We start from the raw sequence: 18,839 nt of genomic DNA, 5'->3' as shown, positions 1-18,839 counted from the left end.
TAGACCATTTGATATTGGATACAATTCCCATTTCAATTTTCGAAAAGTTGTCTTGCTTTAATAAACTTATATAAATGCGTGTGTGTGTATATAAATGTGCGTTACTTTTCCCAATTGTACATAGGGTAGTGTTAATATCCTTAGTCATAAAATAGTACTTCCGTATCCTGTGACAAGTTGTTTATGCTGTTGTCCTTGCTGTTGTATCCTTATTAAATTAACCACCCGCGATCATTTTAATGTGATGTGTATATTTGTATGTAAACACTCTAGCGTATATTATTCAATTAACACACTCACTCACACAAACACACACACACTCACATAGTCAGAGTAATAAGCGAACACTATGATGCTAGACTCACTAAATCGAACGCTAATTAAAAGCTTACGAAAACAATAATGAGGTTGGGGGATGAGGGCCGGCGATAAATAGACGGCTATGTCGAATATGAAAACAAGGCATGAAATGTAGCCCAAACAGCAAGGAGACACAGACCAAATTGTACACTAGGGGGTGGTTTAATTATTTCCACCTCCCGAGCGGGGTATGTACACTGGGAGCCAATTTTTACCCAGACAACCTCCGACAAATGCACTTCAGGGTTTTTTTTTTGTTCTTCCATGTTTGTTTGTTTGCACAGTCTTATAAATATGTGGGTGAATCCCTATGTGTGTGAGATTGTAATATTTTTTTTGACGGGGAGAGTTCGTTGCTTCGTTGCAGGCGAATAAGTTATTGCCTCTCATCGCCGGTAATGTGATGAGGTGTTGCCGTTGTTTGAATTGTTCGAAATCACAGTGGGACTTCACCATGAAAGGTTCTTGACTACGTTCCAAATTTAATTTCATTCGTCAGCAAATACGATATATGAAATTGTATTGAAATGTATGCTATTTGAAGTTAGAGTGTATGAAATTCGCCAATTGTGTGTAGTCATGAAATACCTCAAACTCTAACAGTACAAAAATGAAGGTAAAACTTAAAACCTTTATAAACTGCATATTAAATTTTGGTGTAAATTACACCGGTGCAGCAGGGTTTATTTATAAGGTTAACCGGTTGAACTCGAGAGATGCGAATGCTCTAGCAGGTCTAGAGCATTCGTGATGGAATTTCTGGAAAGGACAGAAAGTTTGGCTCAATTGCCTCGTAAACCAGAAACGGCTTCCAAAAACTAAATAATTTCCTTACTATTTGCTATTAGAATATAAGAGAGTTAAATAAAAGTTAACTCGTTTATATACTGATAGCCTTGGTTTTGATTATAACATTATAGAATTTTCTGAAACATGGTTTAAGACATATTTTTACGTATCTTGTTAGACCTATATTAGAATACGGTTCTGTTGTATGGGATGCCCAATATGCAATATAATCTGATAAAATCGAATCCGGGCAGAAACAATTTTTACTTTTGGCACTGAGGTTTACATCGGGATAGTAGTTTTGTGCAGGTTAAATTTAATTTTATTATTTCTACGAGGGGATAGAAACTTTCATTTCAAAAATAGTATACATCAATCCTTCTTTCGGTCCTCAGATCGGAGAAGGTATAACAAATAACAAATTACAGGACAAATAATAAATCTATTCATATGAACTTGAAAGGAAACAGCAAATGCCCGTCTGGGTTTTCAAAAACGAGCCAGATCCAATAAAACTTTTTCGTGGAAGAAACACTTCGGCAGAACAAAATCAGTGCGCGAAGCATATGATACCCTAAACAACTAAGCACTGAGCTATTAGTTTCTGTGCATTTATATTCCAAGCCTTGGAAATATTTCGTGATATTTGCATGCTCTCCTCCGCGGCATCGTTTCCGATTAATTTTTTCCCGGAGTAAAAATATACTCCATACAATTCAAATTTTGTTATTTTATTATTGACCGTTCATTATCAAGACATCCAGTTGGTCATTTGGTTGGTTGGCTGATAATTGTGGCATATAGAACGATTAGAAAACCAGAAAAAAATGTTTTCGGTCCATTAATCGGAACCTCAAGCTACATTTCATAACCATCAGTGCTAAATTTCTGCCCTCTATTGTGGTAATGATAACACTTAACTATATCAGAATTCGTAGACCTCTGTAAGTATTTAATTAAAACTCCCACATTCGAGAACATACAAAATGTAATTGTTATCTATTTGAAGGTCAACCAATCATCTTGGGTTACTATAAACTTCTCGAATTTATGTCCTTCAGAAGGAAATTTATGTGCCACAGAATACAAATTCTGTAGTTGTTGACACCAAAGTCTGGGTCAATTTAACCCGCTAAATATTAATCGTTCTGCATCTAAAAAGCCATGCTTTCCCTTCCTCGTGTGAAATTTCGTGGTGTTCCGGACATAACTATAATAAAGTTTTTTGTCCACATGATCACCTAAATATATACCGATCATGGCCAGAACCCATCCTACATGCAAAATTTCGTGAAGATTGGTCCATAACTGTGCTCTGTACTTTGTTTACAAATTGTAATGGACAGACAGACGGACGTACTCAAATGTGTAGATCGACTCCGCTAGTCCAGATATGCCGATCGGTATACTAAACGGTAGGTCTAGGATCAATATTTCGTGACGTTAGAAACTTTTTGGCCCACACAAACCTATAATACCCTTACAACATGGTTATGTGGCGTATAATAAATGTGGAAAAAGAAGATTGAATAGAATTTCTGAAAACAGAATTTCAGAAACAGACAGCCATGCAGTCAAATTGCAAAATATCCCGTAGTACTGTGCAAAATGTCTGTAAAAGACGGAATATAGCATCCAAATGTATCACATCTGGTCGCTCAAATTGTTTGCGCACGATAATTCTCCAAGGGAATAATCCATTTCATTCAAACACATCGTAATATAACTGCCAAACTTAAATCAAGTTCGAAGATGGGGAATATCGGCCAACTCCTTCGGTTACCTCCCCCACAAAGGGTCAACATTTTCAATATTTAGAAATCCAATAGTAATGGAAATGGAATATCCGATTTGATCCAAACTTTAAATCGTAAATACCTTTAGCAAACCCAGATCAAATCCGAAGATGGGACCCATCGGTGAAGCGAATGAAGTAACCGATTTGATCCATTGATTGCGCATAGTTATTCTTTACCATACCTACATTAAATCCGAAGATGTTGTATATATGGCAAGTTCTTCTGGCAACAACCCACAGATGGTAACCATAGAATAAGGGGATACATCTGTCGGCAATACCGATTGGTACTTTTTTACTTGTTTTTACTATCACTATCATCAAATATTGTTATTTATTGGTCTGTTCCAGGACTTTTTTAATAGTAAAGCTAGTAAAAGGGAAACATTTCAAAATTACTCGCAGAGTACAAAATAATTTGAAAAGTTCGGGAAGGCAAATCAAGTAAATGTGTCAAAATTAGACGGCAATACTTCAAAATCAACACAACAGCAATCAGAAGTAGGCATTCCTGTTTACCATTTTTACTCGGCCAAATTTCTCGACTAAAAATTTTTCAAAGAGAACGCCATTTTGTTTTGTGCTCTCTTAAATTTGACTCAATGTTTTACAAGTTTTGTGGGTTCAGGAACCATAGGTGCCCAAAATTAAAATGCGTTAGTATGTGTGAGAGAAAACCGAACAGTACTGAACAAAATTGTGTGTACATTTTTGTGGTCGGAAAAAATTATTGATGAATTCAATTTTTGTTATTATATAAAATAAAAGCATTATTAAAAATGTTTTTATATGAATTACAAAGTGTATATGTCATAAAAATATAATAAAGTTTATAAAGTAGCATATACCGAGATAATAATCATATTATAATATTAAATACTACGACAATTATCAAATATTTAATTCTTTAAAAAAAACAGAAATTGTTCTGTTGTTTCTAAAATTTTTTAAACATACAAAACGCATTTTGAATAATAAAATAAAAATCCAAATATACTGAAACACTTTTATCCCTAAGTGTTATTTCGTTGATTTTCTGGTTCTGCGGACACGACGTCGTGCGCGCACCCCAGTATGTGTTCATTCGTTGCCTGTCAAACAACGACTGACTGAAAGAGCATAACAATGCGTCTGAGTAGGCAGCTACTTTAAAGTATACTGATGGGCACCTATGTTCAGGAACGGTTGTCGAGTAAAAAGTTGCAAAACTTGTAAAATTAGTAGATTCTTTTAGGTTCTGGAAAGGAACTTATGTTTTTATTTAAATTAAATTATAACAAATTCTGTTATTACATTAACACTAGATTGCCGAATGCGGTCATTTGGACCGTTTTTCTATTTAAGGGGACCCCCCATTATCGGGGTCAAAAATTTTGTTGATATAATTCGAATCTACACTAATTAAAGAATGTCCCTACAAATTTTCAAATGAAAATCTCAAGAACTCTTGAAGATATAGCCGATTTATTGTGTCAGCATCAAGTGACGGCTAAAGGGCTTCTCAAATTTTAAACGCGTTTTTCTCTAAACATTTTTTGCGAATGGCGGGCACGATAACTAAAAAACTAACAATCCAATCGATCTCAAATTTTTACACGTTTCTCTGTGGGTGTATAGCTATCGTATGTACTAGGATAAAGCCAATCGGTGAAGATCTTCCCTATTTTTTAACTTGAGTTCATACGAGAGCCAGACATGTACTCTTTCTTTCTCACTTGATGCTGACACATCCCTTAAAGTACAAAAACAAATGTGTATATAATGACACTTTTTTTAAATTTGACCGCCTTCGGAAATCTAGTGTTAAGTTCCAAATTCTATTTAACTTTTTTTTTTGAGTGCATAAATCAACAATGAAAACCCGGCTTGATTATCGACCAACCATAGCCATGTTTCGACTGTTGTCATAAATAGGTCAATTTATGATAAAGCCCTATAGTAAATATGTCCACCGGACTTCTTCACACACTCGCCATGGACTTTAATTCCTAAAAGAAATTATGACGCCTTAGGTCTTTAAGAACCTATAAACACCGATAACAACCTAAAACAGAAATTAGCAAATCCGAATCTATCCTAATCTGCGATGATAATTATTGCGAAAGCTGAAATTGTTGCAAAGTATAGAGTGGCGTCCAGAGACGTCATAACCTAAAACCGTCATCGCACACTTAGCTAAAATGACACTATAAATCCAAAACAAATCCGAACAGATTAGAAAGTTCAAAACCATTTATTGAAATATATTTTACGTTCCCAACACAATCGATTACTGGCTGTTGTTTTTACATTTGTAAGTTTTGTTTTCGTTTGGCGTAATTGCAAACAATTACTTTCGAGCTGGAAGCGTTTTGGGGTCTTCCCTTTTGTTTTCCATTCCAAGTTCTAACATTTCAGTGATCTACATCTACATCTGCTATTCTTATTCAACTAATTCGTTACTGTTGTAATAAACATTATTATTTATTATTTATTATTTATTTATAATTTAATACAATAATCAATTTATTTATTTGCTAATTTGTTTGTTTTGTAATCATTTGGTGACTTTTGAGATGTGCAGCAGCTGCTTCCGATCTTTTTGCTACAATGGGATTTGAATAAGCCTTAAGTCTAGACACTCATTCGTTGACATCTTTCTGTGGACTTTGTTTTTTCGTCTAAGAGAGGAATCGTTTCTTACAAAAATTCTCGGAAGGGTTCGTCAAAATTGTTATTATCGGCCGTAGAATCTCCGTAGCCGTTCATTATGATTGGTGTTTGCTGTTGTTGGGGCGGAGGTGGTACCGATGGATTTTGTTGTTGCTGCTGTTGTGGCATCATGATCTGATTGTGATTCGAGATCATAATGTGGTGAGACTGATGGTGCATATGACTCAGTGGCTGATTCTGTATCTGTATGGTGGTAGTTGCTGTGGTCAGCGCTTGTGGGGTAGCGCCATTCTGATGGTGTTCCGCCAGCAGAGTACAATTGTAGGTGGTGCCATTGGTAAGTGGCGAATCATCGTAACAGTTGCCGTTCAAGGCTATCAAGCCATTACCATTGACATTAGCGTTGCCAGTATTGAGACCCAAAATATTGACATCTGGATCTACACCGTTGTTGATGTTGGCATTCTCAATGGCTCCATTGCCATTCATCAGCACACCATTGAATCCTAATGCAGATTCTTCATTGCGTTTGGCCAGTATGATGTGTGTCAGGTTGATGATGTAGTTTTTAGCCAAGGTGAGTGTTTCGATTTTCGATAGGCGACGTTCCATTTCAACATGTGGTATTACCTCACGCAGGGACTGTAATAGACAATAAGTGATAGTTTTGCGTAAATAAACAAGTATTTTTCAGTCGTTATGGTAAATATGAAAATTATTTATTCTGTCAGTTTCTTTGTGGATCAAATTGGTAAAAAATCGTATTTTTAGTGATATGAAACCAGCAAGAAAAGAACAAATGCGGGATAGGGTCGACTATATGATACCCTACACCAACACAAAATATGATCTTAGGATTCTTATGGTAACCTACAATACTCCAACGATTTCGACCAAATGTTTTCTTAACGATTTGTTGTGTATGTACACCATTCTGCCGAAGATTTAAAAAGGAAGAAAAATAATTTACAAAAAATTTTTGTTGTTGTTTTGTTGTTGTTTTTTGTGATCAAAGAAAACTCCTTATTTTTGATGGCGGGCATGATAACTCCTCACTGGAACATCGGAATCCGAAAATTCCAACGGTGTTAGAAAGAGTACATGTCTGGCTCTCGTATGAACTAGGATTATTGACTTCGCTCTAAAATTAACAAAATGGCGGACCTTTGAAAAAATATTTGTTGAAAAACGCCGATTTTTTACCAAAAACCAAATTAAAAAATAAGGAAGATCTTCACCGATTGGCTTTATCCTAGTTCATACGATAGCTATACACTCACAGAGAAACGTGTAAAAATTTGAAATCGATTGGGTTATTAGTTTTTGAGTTATCGTGCCCGCCATTCGCAAAAAAATGTTTAGAGAAAAACGCGTTTAAAGTTTGAGAAGCCCTTCAGCCGTCACTTGATGCTGACACAATAAATCGGTTATATCTTCAAGAGTTCTTGAGATTTTTACTTGAAATTTTGCAGGGACATTCTTGAATTAGTGTAGATTGGAATTAAGTCAACAAAAATTTTGACCCCGAGAATGGGGGGGGGGTCCCCTTAATTAAAAAATTCAAATATGTATTAAGTTTCATTCAGTGCATGGTTGCGTATGATTTCCATGCTAGTATAGCAAGTTAGTAATCATACGAAAAGTTTTGTTTGAGTATTTTAATTTAAATGAAACCCCGATGTATTACTTTTTCATGAATAACATAATATAAAAGTTTTCCTTTATTTTACAAATGCTTACAAGAAATATGTTTCCGTAACCATAAAACTTGTTTAATTTGTAGACAAATATAATGGAACATAAGTGTAAATAGCCTTACAATATTCAATTCAATTTTGAAGCACTCCCATCAAGTTTTGCATTTGTTAAGATATTTTACTATTAAAAATTACAGGAACACCAGATATGCCATTTATTGGTCTGTACCGGTATCAAAAAGTGGTAAAACTGTTCCAATTCATAAAGGGGAAACATTTAAAATTTATAAATTTCGAATAATAGGCAATTCTTGCAGGTTCTGGAACAAAGTAGGACAAATTGTCTTGCGGAATTTCTCAGTTTGTAGACGAGAGAGAGGTTAAGGGTTGCCATTTCCTCAACTTGCATTTGGTTTGCTATATATAGAAAATAATAGACTACATACCTGGAAGGCATCGTTTAAACTGTGCATTCGCATTCGTTCCCTTTCATTGGATTCCAGACGACGTAAGTTGCGTTCTTTTGCATTCAGTGTACCCTTCCTGCGGCGATTCGAATTGGTACCCGATGAGTTTCTGCCACGACTTGAAGGTCGTGCACCACTGCCGCCGCCATTGCTGCTGCCTCCCCCACCGCTGGTGTCATCGCTTTGCGAACTTGAATCTGTCATTTCCATATCATAATTATTGCTTAACTGCTTTGTAACGAAACAGAAGAAGACGAAGAACAAATCCAGTAACCACAACGTACACACACAGCCACGCCAAAACAATTTACCAAGAAATTACGAAAGAAAACAACGAGAAAAAATATAAAGAATAAAGTAAATTGTCAACTTTCAATATAAATAGTAACTTAAAATTCAAATAAATACGAATACGTAACGTTGTCAAGAATTCATGTGTACACCAACACAAACACACGCGCCAAATGCCAATTCAAATAATTTTCTTTTTATCACACAACAGTGATTCGAAGTCTAGATAGTCGAAATCAACGGAATGGTGGTGATAACGAAAACTAATAATAATCTATATACATATTTATCAAAATATACTGAAAATCGAATTCGAATGAGATACGGAAGACATACATAATTGTGTGTGTGCATAGATATTCGTATGTATAGAGAAGGATTTGTTCACACGTTTTATATGTACATATATATTTTCCATATTTCTATTATTTATAAAAAGAAATTATAAATATTCAGTGTTCTAAATTCAGGATTAGCAACAATAAATTTTAATATGTTGAAAATTCATTACGCTTTAAGAAAACTTTTTTCAATATTTTTCAAATCGACAATAAACAATAATTTATTGCGCTCCATACAAAACTACTCACCTTCTCACTGTTATAGGATTTGTTAGACGTCCGCATTACCCAAATACGCAAGGACTTTATTTGCATCTGTGCCAATTGAAAACGGCGAAAAAGTTGTGTTAGGGTCGTACCTAAATTCTTGCGTATGCGTACGATTTTATTCACCTCAAAAGTTAAATACATGTATTTCAATGAATGTTACCAAAATTCGCATTGCGCATCAAAATGTAAAGTTCAAATTTGTCAACATTGTCAATGCGTATTTTAGGTTTTTGATTTTTGAAAATTGAATTCCAGTCATTGAAAAATTTGTTTTTTATACCCTACACAACTATGTTGTCAGGGTATTATAGCTTTGTGCAGCCCCAAATGTTTGTAACGCCGCGAAATATTGGTCCTAGACCCACCTTTAAGTATACCGATCGTCATATCTCGACTAGCTGAGTCGATCTAGACATGTGTGTCCGTCCGTCTGTCCATTATAATTTGTAAACACGATACAGGCCACAGTTATGGACCAATCTTCACGAAATTTTGCATGTAGGATGGGTTCTGGCCAATGAAGACCCCTATTGTTTTTGGAAAAGATCGGTCAATATTTAGGGGATGAAATGGACCAAATACTAAATTTTTGTCGGTTTTTCTGGTCGCTCCAGAGGACACAATTATTGCCCAAACACCCAATTGTTTGCCCAATTTTTGCATGGAGAAGGGGATCGGGCCAGAGAATAAGCATGCATGTTTTGATAAAGATTGGCCAATATTTAGCGGGTCAAATGGACCCTGACTTTTGTGTGAAAAATGAAAAAAATTGTATTCTATGGCATATATATTTACTCCTGGAGGATGTAAACCCCAGGAGTTGATAGCATATCCAAGAGGAGTGGTTGGCCTTTAAATTGATACCAAATATAGTGATGTATCTACTCAGATGTGGGAGTTACAGTCAAATGTTTACAGGTGCTTATGTATTCAGATATTATTTAGTAACCCATTACCACATTAGAGGGAGAAATATCGCGCTGATGGCTTTGAAATTTTTCATGAAGTTCCAGTTATGGTCAAGAACAACGCCTACAATTTTCGGTGATGATCAGATTAAAATTTTGGGATGAAATGGACCGAAAACATTTTCGAGTAGAGTATAATCCGAAAATCACAACACACCCACCGGGAAGGTAATCTGGACAAGTAATTAGAAGGACTGTACTGAATATTCGAAAAAAGTAAGGAAGAGGTGTTGTTAACCTTTAATCGGACAAGAGGGGGCAAATATCACGAAATATTACTCAGACTCGGAATAAACATCCTCAGAAAGTTAGAGTTCGTGGTAGTTGTGTAGGGTATCGTATGGTCGGCCCCGTCCGACTATACTGCTCCGCTCACTGGTTTATAAATGTAAATATTTTTCGGTTAATTAAGAAAATGTTTTCATCCATTTTCGCCGTTTCCAATTGACACACAAGTAAATAAGGTCCAATAATGGTGAGAAGGTGGGTATTTAACTACGCAACGCACTGAATTTAGGTACGGGTCTTAGGTTTTTGATTTCTGAAAATAAAATTCCAGTCATTGAAAATTTTTTTTTTTTTGTTTCTATAAAAATAAAATTTCTATTATTTTCCACTGTCTTTTTTTATCTCTTAAAAAACTATTGTCGTATTCAAACCAATGTGCAATGCGAATATGAAAGGATTAAATTTTATCGATACGAGAATATTCGCCATCAAATGCAGGCATTTATGAATTCCATACCCTCGTTATCCAAACGTTGGTCTTGTGTGTGGGTGTGTGCGTGTGTTGGTGTCGATATGTACAAAAAGAAAATGTATTCGAATCTATCCGCATAATTGTTGTCAATAAAGAACGTAAATACCTGTGGCGTTCGGCGACTGGCTCGTCTTATTGGCCTTGAAGATCTGTTGTTATCCGGATTATCGGTATGTGGTGGTGCATTTGGCGGTGTTGTTTGTGTTTCTGCCATTGTATAATTGAGCATTGGTTGTTGTTGTTGTTGCTGCGGCTGAGGTTGTTGCTGCTGTTGAACGAAATCATGGGATGCCATCAAATCCATCACCTGAGTGTCGTGCATGTTTAGTTTACACATCAATTCATGATTCATTTTACAATGGTGTGTGTGTTTGTGGGCGGGTTATTCTAAAAATAGAAGGAATGTTATGATAAAAATAATAATAGCTCAAAATTCTGAAATATCGATAGTTATAAATATGAAACAAATACTAATTGCGATTTGTTAATAAAGAATAGAAGTTGAAAAATAAAATCAAATTATTTTGATTTTTGTTTGATAACCACTTAATGTTGGCCAATTTTCTTAAACCGGTAATGCATGAACATTTGAATCGATATTTGTAATTTATCAATATTTTGCAATTTATATGATTTTCTTTCTTAAAATTTACAATTTGCTTGTAACAAGGTCATATTGGGATAAAAAGGTATGTTGTATTTTGAATTTTGACGATATTCAATTAAAACATTACATATTTTTAGGTTTGTAACTTCTCCTCCCTTGATTGCTTTTCACCTACACCTACAAATAATGTTGAGAAAAATATGTTCTCCAATTTCTAGTTCATACTGCAACTATGTATGAATATAATATATTAAATTGTGGATAAATATGTTCTCTACAATTAGAAGACCTTAATTTTAAGTGTGAAAGCCCTTGACGAGTATATTATGAACACCGAAAGGCAAATTCGCTACTTTGCTGTTGAAGGACATTTTTGAAGTGACAAGTCTGAAGTAAAATTGAATGAGAAAGATTTCCTTTTATCTCGATTCCTTATTTGGACATTTTTTGCATTCAAATATTTTACAAAAATGTCGCTTATATAAATTTAGGTAAGGTCTTCAAAGGCGGGTAATCGATATTTTTATGGTTTTCATTGATATTTTCCTCTTTTACCCGATCCTTGCTCAGAAAACCGTATATTTATGTGCACTAATGCGTTTCGTATAAATTGTAGTATACAAAAAAAGGAAAACAAAAAAACTGTCGGACTTATAAATTTAATGTTTTTTTATGAAAACCAAACGAGAACGAAATTCAATTTGAATGATGATTTGACCTATGGCTAATTTGCTCTTATATATATATATATATTGTACCATGTAACCATCTTCGTCAAATGTTGTCAGTATCAGCATCATTATGTTGTGTAACCTGAACAGAAGTTTCTTTTGAAGAAACCATTCGAACTATTTTTGAGTATTATTCATATAAATTCAATCATTTATTTCTGTTTTTAAATTTAGGAAGTTGTCTAGTTTCTGTTTTGTTTTGTTTAAAATTTAAAAAAAATTTAAATTGTTCGTGTTGTTTTTTATGCAGTTGTTCTCTATAATTTAAAAGTACAAACAATTTCAAATCTTTCTTTCATGTACTTTCTTTGTTTCAGACATTCGACGCCCATTGTGGTCAACAAAGTCCTTGTTATTAAACAATACCGCTATTACTTAACGCAACCATTAACAACGACCAGCATCGGCAGCAACAATAACAACGACGACACAAAAAATCAGCAATGGTTTCTATTTTGTTCCGCGAAAGTGTTGTTGTTGTTCGGCAGTCAAATAATAACCTGTAGGGGTTTCACGACATTCTTACAGTTCACAGCATTTCTTGGGATAAGGCGGTTTTCTGCATCCTCATGCTGCTGTTCGGCTTTCTTTGATTTCATTTCTTTACACATGATTTTGCTTTGCACGTTCCATTCATGGGTTGTCACTGGCGGAATAAGGTTATAAGGTTACAATCATAACGTATAAGAAAAAATATAACGCCAAAGGATTGTCCGATCTCAACAATAAATGTTTTGCCACTGGTCTGGTGCGGTATGCTTCTTGTTACTTTGTGGATGCCATAGCGAGTAGAGCAAGTTCATTGTTTTCCATCGCTCTGGGGAAATGGTGATGCTTGCAAATAAATCCACCGGCATGAATGTTTTAACGGACCTTTTCACTACTTTAATGCATAGTTAAGTAGAGTTATCATGCACTGACTGGAATGCTTAACTTCATGCATCACGACACCGGGAGGTGAACATTTACGCCACAAACGGCGCCAAATGTAACAGTCCGTTAATGGGTGTTGTGTCGTTCATGGCAAAGCAATGTTGCCTGTTGCCGGGTAATATTCGTCAAGCTGTTTAGAACATAAGAAATGCATCTTAAGCGGAAGCACACAGATGAGACACCTGCGGATTAATGGGTTACAAAGTCACTTGTTGAAATTATTTCCAAAGAGGTAGTCATAATAATGAGGGTGTCATATTCCGATAATGCATACCTATTTATGTATGTATATACATGTCTATTTACGTATATGAACAAATAAATATGTTTTCTGGTATTATAAATTAATTGTAGTAATTAAAATACAATTTATGTAATGACAATGTTTCGAAAGATTCTATTAAATAATTCTGATAGACATACGAATATATTATTCACTTATTTATCCAGTTTATATTTAAATTGATTGATAAGTTCTAATTAAATGTTATCAATAAAAAAGTATGCTATTTTTATTTCAATAAAAAAATCACCCTAGTAACATAGCGAGGTGTATTCCGTTATAACGTTTTCTTCTGACATTTACATCAACATTTACAAATATCAAAAATTTGCGAAAAAATATTATGAAGCATATTTTCATTTCCACGAATTTAGTTTCGAGCTATTATGATTGCACCACGTCGTAGTTGTTATTTTGATATATTTGGGAAAATATTGGTAGCTTATCCATTCCTTTAAGCCTTCATTTGTCAATTATTGAAAATTTTGAATTTGTTTTTCAACTTAATTGACATTGTATTGAAACTTTTTTTGTGAGAATTCAAAAAATAATTGAGAAAATATCATTGAATGTACACGCGATAATTGTATGTAGAGGAGAGGGGGGCAACTTTGAACACTTTTTTCTTTCAAGCCTTATAAAATTTTTTATTTTATAATTTTTGGTTTCTTATAAATTTTAGCTAATAGGTACATATGTAACCTTTAATGTGAATATACATATGACATACTTTAAGCTATGATATTATTACCGTTTTAATGGACGAAGTCAAAGTGTTCAAAACTGCCCCACCAGGGGGGGGGGGGCAGTTTTGAAGTCAGAATGCAAGTCAGAAATGCATTTATTTATTAAAAAATATATACAAAAATTTTCGAAAATTAAAAAATTCAGATCAAAATTTATTAAAACATAAAATGACATAAAAACAAAAATTTATATAGTGAAAAATACAGTTAATTTCGTAGTCTTATTATCCCATTTAAAATTTTGAGAAATCGAAGCCAAAAGTTAAAAACTCCGTTTTTTACTCGAATTTAATGGGGATGTTCAAAGCTGCCCCACCCGAGGCATTTTACGGAAATGTATAATAATTTTTTTTTTGTAATAAATATATATGAAAGAAATTACATTAGTTATGTTTGAAATGATTATTGGAATGCAAAAAAATTGTTTAACGAATGAAAACTTTCACAGAATTATTCCTGCGCCCTTACAACCAAAAGAATAAAAGTTTACAATTACACTGCGAAAACATGGTCACCCATGTACAATTTGTCGACAACTGAAAAAGCTAGCCAAAGTGGTTTACGCAGATAAAGAACAAAATTGCCATATACAAAAATGTGGTAGCGGGTCGGTAAAAATTTAAACCAAGATTTTATGAACGCTGTTCAAAGGTGTCCCGTTCAAAAGATGCCCCCCTTCTCCCCTAAACATTGTGCATAGAATGCAAGGATGAAAATCAGAATACATTTGCAACTCTATGAGAAAATTTGGACCAAATAAAACATTGCAGCCACTTTGGTTGAGACACTGGTACAAACTATCTAAAATACCGAATATTTTGGGTATAGTTATATGGGAGCTACCTCAAAGAGTGGAGCAATATAGATCATTTTAGTACGATTCAATCTACCATATAAAACAACTAAACGCCAAATTACAGCCGATTAGATTTAAAAACGTGTCCGTTTTATGAAGCCTACCTTTAAAAGGAAACCAAAATTGAACATGTTAAATATCAAATATCATGTAAGTAGTAGAAATGTATGTGCAAATTTCAAAGTTGTATTTTAAATCGTGGATGTTACAAAAAACTAGCTTTATTCTGCGCTAACGTTAAACTTTGGAAGACAAACCAGTAAGGGTACATACAAAAGATGTTAATATCTACAATATCCTGTAGATAGAACTGGCATAGAATCTTTGAAGGGCCATTGAGATGGAATCAGGCGAAATTAAATGTGCTATCTAGATAGAAATTTGAACCAATTAAAAAAACCCATACACATACCATTCTGAAATCACTTAAAACTTGCATATCATAGGGGCAGACTTGAATTCTTTGTTGTACCATTTATGTATGGGAGCAATATATAATTGCGTGCATATATATATATATATATACCTAATTGAAGAACCGTTGCAGACATCAGTCTGATAATAATTCAGTACTCTATGAAAAAGTTTGTCCCGATCAGACAAAATATGGGAGCTTTATCTAAATCTGAACCGAATTTCTCCGATTTCAATAAGGTTCGTCCTTGGGTCAAATAAGTGAACTGTGCCAAATTTCATCCAAATCGGATCATATTCGATTCCTTTTGCCTGTTACAAACATATGCACAATGACATAATATCCTGTACCACAGTGTGGTGAAGTGTATAAATACCAAAATGACTCGTTCATCTACCTCAAATTGTAGATTTTCAGTACTGTAATGTTACTCATCTACCTCAAATTGTAGATATTCAGTACTGTAATGTTACTTTAAGTGTGATCTGATAAATACCAAGGTATTACAAAAATTTGTGCAATCCACAATATTGGGGAGGGTATAAAAACAAACCTAGAACGCCGAAAATTATACATCAACAACATTGCTAGGCAAGACAACGTTTGCCTGACACGCTAGTAATTATATAAGTTTTATAAGTATGTACTTTATATTTTCATTCAAAATTAAATTTCCTTTCTGTTTTCTTTTCAAATAAAGAAAAAAATAAAAATAAGTTCTCCCATAGGTAAATTTGCAAATTTTTACTGCTTCAGTTGATGACGTGGTGAAATAAGCGTATTTCTTGCAGGACGGTTCTCTTGTTATCAGGTCTATATGGTGTGCACGCATACATGTGACAACTATTGGTTTTTGAAGGACTTTTGCTAGTTGGGAATATGTAATATTTGACCATCTGCATGGACAATTTACCAGTACGACGGCTTTTGTTTAGTGGACTTCCTTTTCGATGGGCTAACGAAACTGGGATTGTGGCTTTATACTAATTCGCTATATGTGACATTGAACTTCTGGAGTTGTATTGGAGTTATATTCTTCAGACATCTCTCTTAGTGATATTCCAATCGCATAATCACCAACAATGAGTTTTATTAATCCCAACCCGAATTTATCGCTTGTCTTTTCTATTTGTTTGTTTGTGAACGTTTATTTAAACTTTGCGAATACTTAATAACGGTATTTTATAAATTCGCCAGAGTTGCATATGTTTTGACCCAGTTAATATCGAGTTATCCATTTTATCAATAAATTGTACAAAATACCAAAATTTTCTGAAAAAAATTTACAATTGCCGTTTCCATTGAACCTAATAAACATTGAAAAATACCAAGTTGACCTATTTTTAACTTCAAATAAAGAGATTGCTACATATTTCCACATAGTCAATTTCAGTTGCATATGTTTTGACTACCACATAGTTTCCCGGATACTTCCCGATACCGAGAGTTTTATTCCACAGAAAATGTAAACAATACAAACTACATGTCACATCTTTTTTAATTTTTTTAATTTTTAATTACAATCCTATCTGCACAGATTATCGCGTGTTTTCCATTAACAAAAACAATATTATGTTAACGTCCAGTAAATTAAATTTGATCTACTTTAAGGGAACTCCAACCTGATTTTCCATATGCTGGTAAATAAAACATGGGAATCCGAAAATTCCAACGGTGTTAGAAAGAGTATATGTCTGACACTGGTATTAACTAGGATTATTGACTTTGCTTAAAAATTTACAAAATGGCGAACCATTGAAATATTTGTTTGTAAAAAATTAAATACTTTAACCACAAACTAAGTTAAAACATTAGGAAGATTTTCACCGACTGGATTTATCCTATTTATATACTCACAGAGATACGTGTAAAAACTGGCTTATTAGTTTTAGAGTTATCGTGCCCGCCATTCGTAAAAACACTGTTCCGAGAAAAATGCGTTTAAAGTTTGAGAATCATTCTTGCCATCACTTGATGCTAACACAATAAATCGGCTATATCTTCTAGAGTTGTTGAGATTTTCACTTGAACACAAATTTTTTTTTTTTTTTTTGAAAATTGTACAATGTCGGCCCAGTCTGTCATTGTGAGAAATGTTTTTATTTGTGAGTGTTCCAAAGTGTTGTGAATCTAATATCGTTACTAATTTATTCAAATATATGACTTCAAAAATGGACTTTTGGCCTCAGAAATCTTGGTACCATTGTAGCTTTTTGTGGCGCCAAAAGTTTTCTACAGGCCACAGTTATGAACCGGCGCTACGGTTCTGACTAAAGAAAACCCCTGGCAGCGGTCGGTTAATTTGTTTGTTTTTATTTCGCTCCAGGCCACAATTATGACCCGAATGTGATACAATTTTTCATTGAGAAGTGGATCTGGCTAAAGTATGATTCTTTTTATAAAGATCGGTCAATATTTAGCGGAATAAATGAACCAAGACTTTTGTGTGAAAAATGAAAAATATGCTTTCTACGGCGTATATATTTACTCGAGAATGGCATAGAACGGAGAAGGTAGCAGTGTATTCAAGAGGAGTAGTTGACCTGTAATTTGATACCAATTGCAAAAATTTTGCAAAATTATAATGACTTTTTTAAATAAAGCCTCTCGAAGTTGAATCGTTCCTTTGTTTGTTTTAAAAGTATTTAGTAATATCTAGTAGTTGCAGTAATTTCTCGTATATTTGTGCTTTTTTCTATATTAAGATGATTTTCAGAACGTAAAATAAGAAAAATCATTATTGGAGACCCGTAAGTACCAAATTCGAAATTGGAATTATATCAGATCATAAGTTATATGACTTTATTTTGTTTCTACTAGTTTCCCATGTAAAATAGGACCTTTACCACTAAAACCGCGCATAAAACAATTCTGTAGAAGAAATAGTGAATGCAAGTACGCAACATTTGTAGTTACATATACCTTCAAATTGATACACAGTTTATAAAAATCCGCATTTCTATTCCGACAAAAACTGCAAAAGAGTACTTAATTGATATTTTTCTATTTCTTCCTTCCCCAAAAAACTTATAATAATTTTAGCCACATTTAACAGAATAAAAAAGTAAAAGCTAATTTAAGAAAATGTTAACGTTTAGTTAACGACCAAACATAAAGTAGCCGTTAAGACCCCCCACCCCGACAGATATGAAGAAGTTTAAATAAATTGGATTTTTTACATGAAACATATGTTTTTTTTAAATTTTACTGATATTTGTCGGCTATACAAATAATTGCTACAAAATTGAACTACAGTGGAATGTCAGCTTCTGTAGTGGAATTCGTTGACATTTTTTACACTCTCAGAGCTATTTTGAGATTTTACTAGCTTTATTATGAACAAATAAGTGAACACCGATATTATTGTACATTTGTGAAATTTTTAATTCAACATCAAAGTCATCTTGGGAAGAAACCAAAAACAACCATTTTCGCATATTTGTAGTTATGACTTTTTGACGGTTTTTCTCAAAAATGATGTTTTGTAGCCAATTAAAGACTAAAACTATGTTTACTACATTTAATTTTTAAAAAATCCACTCCACTTTGAAATTAATTTTTGTGGAAAAACGGAAATGTTTACATTTTATTTCTTTTTTAACAAGATCCTTTCAGTGTTTGCTATGTTTCTGGGTATTTGGAAAATCCTACACATTAAGATGTGTGAAAATAAAATCATATATTTATATATATGTCGAACTTTTACGAAAATTGTCAAATCCAGACTTTGGAGGATGTATGCATATGCTGGATCAGCTGTCTGTGATCAAGTCAACTACTGAAAATAGCATAAACCTTGAACTGCAGAAGCGGAAATCATTGCTACAAGTAAAGTGTAAATATGGGAAGTTTTGAATTGTCGTAAATTTATTTTT

At 33.7% G+C, this 18,839-nt stretch overlaps 1 protein-coding gene across 1 annotated transcript; it reads right to left on the bottom strand.

Moving 5' to 3' along the window:
* Positions 1-5,626: 5,626 nt before the first annotated feature.
* Positions 5,627-10,763, bottom strand: LOC133336555 (protein dimmed). The gene is made up of 3 exons (XM_061544838.1): positions 10,500-10,763; positions 7,743-7,991; positions 5,627-6,241 (listed from the first exon to the last, which is right to left on the bottom strand). Exons 1-3 carry the CDS (start codon positions 10,743-10,745, stop codon positions 5,627-5,629), a joined length of 1,110 nt encoding a protein of 369 aa, XP_061400822.1. The 5' UTR covers positions 10,746-10,763.
* Positions 10,764-18,839: the final 8,076 nt, after the last annotated feature.

Source organism: Musca vetustissima, unplaced genomic scaffold (assembly GCF_032173495.1).
Source record: "Musca vetustissima isolate MV318-11 ecotype Yass unplaced genomic scaffold, APGP_CSIRO_Mvet_v1 utg3283, whole genome shotgun sequence".
Classification (NCBI taxonomy): domain Eukaryota; kingdom Metazoa; phylum Arthropoda; class Insecta; order Diptera; family Muscidae; genus Musca; species Musca vetustissima.
This window is presented reverse-complemented; position numbering and strand designations above follow the sequence as displayed.